The sequence below is a fragment of the Drosophila gunungcola genome, chromosome 3R, assembly GCF_025200985.1.
Source record: "Drosophila gunungcola strain Sukarami chromosome 3R, Dgunungcola_SK_2, whole genome shotgun sequence".
In the NCBI taxonomy this organism is placed as follows: Eukaryota; Metazoa; Arthropoda; class Insecta; order Diptera; family Drosophilidae; genus Drosophila; species Drosophila gunungcola.
Window position 1 is genome coordinate 383,812 of NC_069139.1, and position 9,829 is coordinate 393,640.

At 45.5% G+C, this 9,829-nt stretch overlaps 1 protein-coding gene across 2 annotated transcripts; it reads right to left on the reverse strand.

Annotated features, from left to right (window-relative positions):
* Positions 1-116: 116 nt before the first annotated feature.
* Positions 117-9,550, reverse strand: LOC128266359 (protein kinase C-binding protein 1). 2 transcript variants are annotated; one of them, XM_053002833.1, is made up of 9 exons: positions 9,176-9,550; positions 8,930-9,060; positions 7,080-8,161; positions 6,580-6,746; positions 6,435-6,516; positions 4,488-4,668; positions 1,785-4,321; positions 845-1,723; positions 117-776 (listed from the first exon to the last, which is right to left on the reverse strand). In XM_053002833.1, the coding sequence occupies exons 3-9, from the start codon at positions 8,130-8,132 to the stop codon at positions 585-587; spliced, it is 5,091 nt and encodes a 1,696-aa protein (XP_052858793.1). In that variant the 5' UTR covers positions 8,133-8,161; positions 8,930-9,060; positions 9,176-9,550; the 3' UTR covers positions 117-584. The 2 variants fall into 2 exon arrangements, with proteins under 2 accessions (XP_052858793.1, XP_052858791.1); XM_053002831.1 differs by having other exon boundaries at positions 7,080-8,147; positions 9,176-9,549.
* Between the last annotated feature and the right edge of the window lie 279 nt (positions 9,551-9,829).

Sequence of the window (9,829 nt, forward strand, 5' to 3'; positions counted from 1 at the left end):
TGTCACTAGAGATGGACAAACCGGACAAACAGAACGGGTGAAAAAAAATAGACACGCGCACATCTGTAAGCAAGCGTTGCTTAAAAGTATGAAACTGTACTGGATCGATAGACCGCTACGTTTTAAAAGTATGTTTTTTTATTTAAATATACATAACATGTATGTAATATATATGATAGAAACAATTTACAGAATGCTTTAGATGAGAAGTGGGATGACCTTATAGACTGCTAGTCGCTACGTTCAAGCAAAAGTCCATCTCATGGCTGCACAGTCGTTCTTACTTACTAGGCCGTTAAGTTACAGTAAAACCAACGAAACTACAATAACATACATCATATTCTATATCCTTAACCTAATTATAAAATGGTATTATTACTTTACACTTTCGTCTTTCAGCGGCATTTAATTTGTGGGTCTCTTACTTTTAAAGCAAATCACCGTTAATAGCTGCGCTCGAGGAAATTAAGTTAAATATGAAAAGTTTAAGTTGCTGATCAGTGATCGGACAATTCAATTAATCTGTTTCTGAGTTTCTCCGGAATATCAAACAATCTATATCCTGAATTACAGGCAGTCTTTCTTTACGGGTGGAACACTTGATTCATTTGATTCTGGCGCAAACCCTGCGGATTGCTGTTGCTGGTATTGCTGCTGTAATTATGGCGCATTCGGCTGTTGTTTTTACCAGAATTGCGAACAGATCCCTTTGGTACCTGCTTCTGATGCTGATCGGAGATTAGAAAGGCCGCGTTCGTATTCACGGTGATGGGTAACTAATAAGCGTGTGAAATTAAAAGCAAGTTAGGTAATTGCAGTGTGTATTCCACTTCAAATAACTTACGGGTATATTAAAGCGCTGCACGGGAATCGTCTGGCTGGCGGGTTTGGGGTTGAAGTTAGGGAGATTCCGATGGGCGGGCATGAGATTGGCGATTTGGTTTCCCGTCGATGGTGCGGCGGTCATTATTACGTTCATGTTGTTGCTGTTGTTATTCACAGGTGGTGCAGCCGTGACCGTAGCTGTCATCGTCGTGCTGACCACTGGCCGCAGATATGTGGTGGCGGGTAGCTTCAGCACTGCCTCCGGATTCGTTTGATTTATTAATGTCATCATGGGCGGCCACTTTTTGGAGCTTGTTACGCTGGCAACAGGAGCAGCAGGTGGACAGGCGGACGCCGTTCGAATTATTTGCGAGCTGGGACTGGGGCTGGGTGTTGGTGGTGCTGCTGTTGACATCGCTGCCTTGGATTTGGATCGGCCAGGATCAATTAGCGGACCGCAGGCTGCAGGAGGAACTGGAGTGGCCAGCGGCACCTGGACAGCCTGACCACAGGTGGCCGAGTGTCTGGGCCAGTGCATCTGCTGGCAGGGATAATCGCAGTAAGAGGTGTTCCAGCAGCAGTACAGTTGTGCCTCTCGCATGCAATTTGCGCACCACTGCTTCTTCTTCGCCTCGTCCACCGCCCTCATCCGCTCAAGGGCGTTTTGCTGACGCAGATCGCTGATCACGCGCTTGTGCTCCTGCTCTAGTGTCTTGCGCATTTCGGCGATCATGAGTTCGCTAGTGCGCTGCAGGTCGTTCATCTGGCGGTCGTAGTGCTGCTTCAGTCGCTCGTTTTCTAGTGACAGACCGGCGATTCGGGCCTGCAGGACGCTTTGGTCTCCAGTGGCCATGTCGCTGAGCGTGTCTTCTATGACGGAGATGAAGTAGTCCGTGATCTGCAGGTGACAGTGCCGGTATTATTAGCTAGTATAAAAGAGTTTTCACGACCAAACATACCTTGTGAGCATTCTCCTTTAGTTTTTGCGAGACGGGCCCAGCTTGAGAGGGATAGATCTGGGAACCATCTGACCGGAGTGGCCCGCAGGGACGAGCCACCAACTTTGGTGCACCGGAGCGCAGCAGCAACTCACTCCAAGACGTAGCCAAGCCCGGAGTTATGGGCTCATTGGGCATGGACTCACTGGGGATAGATTCGGTCGTCAATCCGTTCAAAGCGGTGGCCAGCAGACCAACCGGCTCTCCACTGTTTGCCGGTAGTTCTTGTGATGCGGCGTTGGCCATTTGAGGAATACTCAAGCCAGCCAACGGCGGTGGCACAGACACGGAGCTAACGGGTTGGAAAGTAGACGCAACGGAAGAGGGCGTTGGTAGCGTTGAATTATTTTGTAGCGTGCTTTTGGAAACGGCTCTCAAGGGTGGCACCGGGATCGTCATGGGACTGTGCGGATTGCAGATGCCTGCCTGCTCCACTGGAATCACCACCATGTTGGATCGAAGCAAAGACGACGTGGTGCTGGTGGCAGGTGCAGTTCCTGGTGGGGAGGATGGATTAGGCACACGGTCGGCTTTAGCCCGGGATGACTGTTGTGAAGGTGACTTTCCCTTTAATAAATTTCCCTGCAATGGTGGCTTGCTGCCCGGAAACGGGATAGTTGGCTTTGGAGATGCCGAAGGTGAAGGGGCGGATGCCTGGACTGGCGAATGAGCAGGAGAGGGCGTTGCGAAGGGGGCAGCTGGCGGGACATTATGTTGCACGGCCTTTCGTTTTCCGGCTGTGTCCGTTGACTTAACTAACTGTTTCTGGCTCACCCTCTGGATGGTGGTTTCGCCCACAAATCGAACCAGGTCATTTGTGGCGGGTGTTTCTTCTCGTAGTGGCAAAGGCGGAGGCGGGGGCATAGGCAGGGGCATGGGAGGCATTGCTTCAAATCTCTGACTAAAATTGGTCTGATTCTGATCTGTTTCCATTTCATCTTCACTAAGAATCTCCTGCTTGATTTTGACTAACTCAGGAGGTGGATGTTCCACTGGCGGGGGGGTGGGATCAGAGGCCTGTTCCTGCTGGATTCTTATCCTCTCATTCAGCTCCAGTTGCAAAGGGAGTTGCTCAGTTAGAGGTTGTGTAGCCGAAAGCATAGACTCCATTTCCCCGTCTTCGGGTTCCGACATGACTTCCGTTTTTATTTCTATAAATGGAATAACTTTCTTGATCAGCTGCTGCTGCTGTTTCTCAACCTCGGATTGTTTTGGGTTCGTTGTTTCTGTTCGTTTTGGTGTAATTTGCTTGGTTACCGATGTCGGAGGTGGAGGAGGTGTAGCTGTTGGAGGGAGAGCAGTTGGAGCAGGTACGGCGACCACAGCCAGGTTTTCTGACACTGCCGTCTGTTGCTGCTCGCGTGGTATTTTGGTGATGGTAACGCCCTGGCGACGCTTTACCAATTCCACCACAGAAACAACAGAGGCAGATGAAGCTCCTGTGAAAGTGTTAGCAGTTTCTTTTGCAGAAGATTCTTTGGCTGCATCTGCTTTTTGTGATTCCTCTTCCTGTGCCGAAATTTTCGAAGATTCGGACAGTTCATTTACCGTATTTTCTTGCCCTCCAATTGGCCTATCCTGATCTTGTAGTTTCCTGGCATGCTTTGACTTCCGTTTGTGGTCGCTGGTTTCGCTGGTAAAACTGGCATCACTCAGTGAATGTTTTCGTTTGGGGGCTACCGCATCCGCCGGAGCTTCCACAATCTCCAAAACTGTTTTAGCAGCCAGAGATTTCCGTTTGAGCAGCACTTTGCATCGAGAGTCGGTCAGAGATTCGCCTGATCTAGATATAACCTCATAGTTATTGCTCTTGAGTTTTGAATGCTCGCTGGATCCCGAGCATACTCCGGTATCATTGTCCGCCTCCGGAAGCTTTTTCGAGGGGCTGGGCGACTGATCTGACTCGTTACCTGACTCCGTGGTCTTGGTCTTCTTTACTATGGACAGCTTATCGCCCGCCGTCTTGCGGATAAGAAACTGCAGCGGCGTTTTGTTGGCTGGCTCAAGTTCCCGATCGATGGCCGCATACACGCCGGGCATCATCTGTTCCAGCTGCCGTTGCTCCTCCAGCGGATCGAAGGCGGTGCGGTAGGCGGCGTAATTGAAGGCGCCAATCTTCCGCTTAATGTGCTCGATGTGGACCTCCACCTCCCGAATACATTCAGCCAAGTCCCTTGCCGATCTCCTGCTGGTTTGTGTGTTCGGATTCTGAGCCGAGTACAGAAAGCAGTCTTTAACGGGCACAAAAGCTCGATCGTGTTTGCCAAAGAAGCGAACATTCACCAGCGCTGAAGTGGATGAGCCCATTGCCTTGGCGGGCCAGTAGGGAAATCCCTTCAGTTTGGCCCAGAGCAGGAGATGCGGATGCCGGCACACCTTCACAAACCACTCGTCGCTGGAGTTGGCATTCAGGTAGCATTCGGGACAGGTGTCGATCTCGTTGGCCTCCTGCCGGCACACTTTCACTACGGCCTTTGAGGCCTGTTCCACTTTGCCATCTGTAATAAATTAGTCATTTATCAGAATAAGTTTGAGTTAAAAAAATAAACAAGAAGCATCTCAATTGTGTTGATTAATATCGGCAAATGAATAAATTGTTTCTTTTTTAAAATATAAGTTATAATTTTCGAGTTGAAATCACTATGATAAGGACCATATACTCACCACCGGCGTCCAGGATAAGAGCGTTGTGTTGAATCCACTTGACCTCGCAGAGGAACTCCTCGGTGCTCTGAAAAGCTCCACTACGGATGCTATGCGCCAGACTGTCGAAGCTCACCGGGTTCACAAAGTACTTCTTGTACGTCAGCGGGAAGACTTCTTGCGGCGAACGCAGCTTGTGGGCCTGCGGATATGGGTGGTTACAAAAAGGGAGAGTGGTGCATGAGTGTCTGTGGCGAATTCATCGAGCGGCGAAGAGAGCGTTTGTTTGTCGAGCTTCTGTCGGTTAAAAACAAGTTCTCGCTTATCCCCCAGATACGCCAATACGTGCACATTGTGTATGTATGGAGGTCGGTCTCAATGCGAGGGATGGAGGAAGAGGTCTGACGGTAAGGGAGGGACTGGGAACGACCCGGGAAAATATAAGTTATTGCTATCTGTTGTTGTCCCTTGTTCGTCTTCCTGCTTCTGGAGTTTACTTATACGCGAACCATGGTCTACAATAGAGACCACAGATATACAATTGTGTACAGACCAAACCCGACTATAATATACCTGTCACTCGGTTAGCAAATTTACCCACAAACAGAATTTTCAATTCTAATGGAAAGGAAAAAAAGGGGTGGTAATTAAAACTAACTAAATTAAACGTAGTTTTTTTATATTTTAAATGCTTGAAATAATTTTTTTGTGTGGTTTTATATATTTTCAACTGAACTTAAGGTTTTTTTTGCGTCAGAGAGATGTCAAGTCTTGAAGTAAACTTGCGCTGCATATGCCTCATAAAAATCGACATGTTTAATCTTACTCTAACAGTTTCTTTCTTCTGGGCTGATTTTCAAAAAGAAAAAATGGTACATATAAAAATCCCAGATGCTATTGCTTTATCCGCAACTGTAAATCGTAACCAATTGGATTTAGAAATTCTACTTGCTTTTGTGTATATATGTTTAATTAATTAATTTATTTTCTCAGTCGCAAGCACATTTAACGAGAAAAAGTTGTTTTAATTTTCTCTAATTAAATTGAGTGATTTTCAAAGTTTTTTGCTTAATTTCTGCATTTTTTGCTTATGTCTGCACATAACATGGGTATAATTAAATTGTTAACTAAACCTTGCAGAGATTATCAACAAACATATAAATCATCATAGTACATAGTACGAACAACTTGCTTGTGCAAGAAAGCCAATAAGCTTGAAGTAAAATATACTTTTTAGTCTTTGAAAAAAATTAATATCTCTGAGATGCATTCATTTATAATTAACCTTTCAATGGATCCCCTTGTAAGCTTTGAACAGACTATTAACGTAGCTCAGACCAAACCTCATTATCATGTACACGAGGCCCTCACAAACACAAGCACAGCCAGCCATTAGCCACACAAGCAGGCCTTTGGCCAACGCAATCGAATAGCAGATAAGTAAACGCAGAGAAATAAACCACGTGAGTCGTTAAACAGCTCTGCCATTGGAGTGGAGCTAATGCCGGATGCGGAGATGTGGAGCTGTAGCCGCCGGGTCAAGGGTACGCAAAGTGAACTTGGGACCCAATAACCCAGCAGGCCAGCAAGCCAGCGAGACATTTCAGGTGTCTATCTGGTCGGAAAACGTTCACTAAGCAAGAGAAAAAACAGGGTCTGCAATTGAAGCGAGAAAAGAGGGCAAATCACAGACCCACATGGCACAATGTCACCCAAAAATGCAATTTCGATGCTAAAAGTTGAATTGATCAGCTTTTATGCTTGAGTTAGGGGATTATATTTTGAGTTTAATGATTAATCAATTAGTATTGTGCTATGACTCTGACCGCAACTGTTTATATAAATGTGCACAATATTTTTTGCGTGACTTTGAAACAAACAGAGCGTGACGTTTGAGAAGATAATGAAATCTTCGATGAACAGTACAACATAATTTAACTTGCACCCAAAATTAGTATAATCACTTACCCCGCGCACATGCTTCATGCGGTCCAGGGCGAAGGAGAGCAGCTGGCTCAGCAGATCCACGGAAACACCATTGCGCCGCAGCCTGCAATATGAACAAATCGCTTTACAAATGGGTCCTACTTATGCGGGAATGTTAGAAGTTCACCTCTTGGGCGCTGCCTCGATCACCTGACATTCGGGGCACTTCCAGGAGGAATCGAACTTGGTGGTGGCGGGTCGCACGCAGTATGTGTGGAAGGAGCGCAGGCACTTGGAGCAGGGCATCAGCTTTCCGCACTCCCGGCACTTCCAGCAGAAAGGGTCCCAGCCAGGCTATAATGGAGAATTGCAAAACATTAACAAGGCTTTATATTTAGGTTCAACTTTCAACAAAGAGCACAGAAATATTGAACGAGTAATAGCTGGTGATTGATAATTGGACATGTAAACGACTGTATACACACATAAACATATCAAACCAAGCGAGCCTTGCAAATATAAATTATGTACATTTATGTATTTATATAAATACATTTGTTCTTACTTTTAGATTAAAGTAAATAAAATTTGATTGATGAGGTTTGTGAATAACGGGCTAAACATTATTAATTATATCTAAATATTAAAGTTTGGAATATTGAAAATATTCTAGGATACTTAACTTACCATTGGTGGCTCTTGCCAAATGAGACGCAATCGCTCGGCCGCCTCCTCCTCCTGGGTTTTGGCTGAGAAGAGTGAGCTGTTGACCTCCAGCTCGCTGCTGGGCCACTCCAAGTCCGCGTCGCCATCGCCATCGCCCTCGCCGGATATGTTTAGCGTCAGCTCCGATTCCTGGTCATCTTGGATGATGCGATCAAGAAAAGCATTGTGTTTCTTGGCGAACTCCTCGTTCTCGCTGCGTAAATTACTTCGCCTTGGCGCTTTCTCCTCGTTGCTCCAGCTGTTGCTCAATGAGAGGGTTTTGCTGCGGGATCGGCAGCGGGTGAGCATTGGTTCCATAGGATTGCTGTTGCTGTCCTCCACATTCAGCTCAGCCAACCGCTCGCCATCGTCACAGGCCATCGAGCGTCCTCGCGGCCTGCAGATCTTGATGCCCCTGTCGATATCCTCATCCTGCCAGTCGTCGTCTGAGTCCAAGATGGGAGCGGGAATGCTCTTGCTCCGCTTCAGAGCCACCTTAAGAGATTTTCCTGTGTTTTTTGAGGTTGCATTTAAACTACGGGACAGCTCTCCGCCTGATGCCTGAGTAGCGAGATTTCCGGGAGCATGGCGCGACTTGCGGCGCTTTAGCTTGCCAACTCCGGTCACAAAGTTGCTCAGAACCTCGGACTCGATGTGGGAGCGCTGCAGGGCAAGCATCTCCTTGGCCACCTTGGCCTTGTTGTTGGGCGTGGAGGAGCGGGCCGCTGCTACTTGCTGTTGCGGCTGCACTTTCGTCAGCTTCATGGTGAGCGAGGAGCCCACGTTGGCGTTCGAGGGACTCGAACTGGAGGAGTGGTTGCTGCCGTTGGCCGAACCCGGCGGAGCACTGACCACGTACTTCTGGCGCTTGCTGGGCACGATAACCGACTCCATCTCGATTTGCCCATCCAGCGAAGAGCTCTGCAACTGCAACTGCGGCTGGGGGCTGTCGATGGCGGATAGGGCCTCAAAGTCTGGCCGGGGAATGGATTTTGAACTGTCCCCACTGCTGTCACTGCTATCCGTGCTTTCCATGCTCTGTGCAAAAGACTGTAAAGGAGATACTATTTAGGATAACATCACATATTAACAAAACTTTTTAATCGCACAAAAAATCCTATTTTCAATTGCTTGTTAGTTTACACAGCTTTACCTGGTTGGTTAATTTTTAGAACTTTTTGAGCTATTGCTGATTCAAAACTATAAATAAATTACGGAAATAAACTACGCTGTATCCTTATGTTCTATTTTATGTAACTAAAAATAGCATGAGTATGATAATAAAAGCCTTATTTACTTAAAAATGCAATAATTCTCGTTTAACTTAAAATATGTCGCATTACATGATTCTTAAAAGATATCACTATTTTAAGAATGGGACATTCAATTTCAAGTTAAAAACAGAGTCTCTGTTAATGAGCTGGGGCACCTTTTTTAAACGATGAAATAAATTTACTGTTAACATGACATTTAGGTTTATAAAATAGCGGAGAGGTAAGGAAATATAATAAAATTAATAAACAGTTTAGAAAATAAAAATACCACACCAACCAATGATATTGGGGGATTAATATAACAATTAAATACGTTGGTTTAAAGCCAGAGAGATTCAAAAACTGCGGATATAATACGATATACAACAGCAACCAGACTCGCTGAAATGTGCGAAATATGAAGAATTCGCCGAATCGCAAGTCTATGTACTAATGCAAAGCGTCACGATATCGTGCGTGTTTTTGTTTGCCGTTCTTTTTGCGTCACCTGCGCAACTTTAGCGAGTGTTCTTCCATTTTACTTCCTTTCCATATTAATGACTATTAATTGTTACCCACCTGCGAAATTCACGCCACGGAGGCCTCACTGTGGCCACTCTTCCGCTGGCATTTTGAAAGCAGGAACAGGAACTATTGTGATTTATTTCCGGGCGACTATTTTCTGGGCGAAATTCTTCTGCCGGGAGCATCTGCAAAAAATGTGCATTCGATAAATTCTGTGTTTCTGTGTTATTCTGCATGCCCGATTTGTGGGTTGTGAAGGGAGAAGCGGAGGAAAGGCGGAGAGAATTCCCTTGTGCTTACCAATTTCTCTCGGCTGCAGGCGGAAAATCTCCGTTTTCCTTGGCGCAACCAAGTCTGCCGCCTCCGGACACCGGATCTCGGTGCTTCCGGGTTCAGTAATAACCCGCTTTCGGCTTTCTCAATTGATGTAACGCAGCGCTTTCCTAGTTTAATTAATGGTTGTGTTGTAGTTTATTTTTTTCCAATGTACGCTCTTTACGGCCAAGTGTGCCTGTCTCTTCTTAGGCAGAAAAATACCAAAATTCCGCCTTCGCTCTCGGTCTTTCAAACAGTTTGCTGCTGGCAACACTGTCGGGGAGTATATTTTCTCTTTTTGCGATAAAGTTTGCAGTATTGGTTGGTACCTTCGCTATTTAAAAATGCAATTTGCCATTACTAGTACTTGAGGACTCACATTACCAATTTTTACGCTAAGTTGCTTCTTACTGCTAATTATTGTATATCTTTTATAATCTTTTTAAAACATTTTATTTATACTGCTGGTCAATTGTATTCTGAAGAAAACGTATCCAGGATTCCAATTTGAATCCGATTTTAAATTTTCGTACATCTAAAAGATCGTGTTTTAATCTTCTTTAAATTTTTTTTTGATTTAAATTCATTTTTTGATTGTTCATAACTTTCAAATTCAATTTTAAAGCAACAATTAATTTT

Excerpts from the sequence above, each read along its gene's own strand:
- LOC128266359 (XM_053002833.1), bottom strand. The coding sequence starts at position 8,132 with ATGGAAAGCACGGATAGCAGTGACAGCAGTGGGGACAGTTCAAAATCC. Across the intron at positions 4,669-6,434 it reads GCATGAAGCATGTGCGCGGG|GCCCACAAGCTGCGTTCGCC; the intron begins GTAAGTGATTAT and ends CCATATCCGCAG. Across the intron at positions 1,724-1,784 it reads TAAAGGAGAATGCTCACAAG|ATCACGGACTACTTCATCTC; the intron begins GTATGTTTGGTC and ends TGTCACCTGCAG.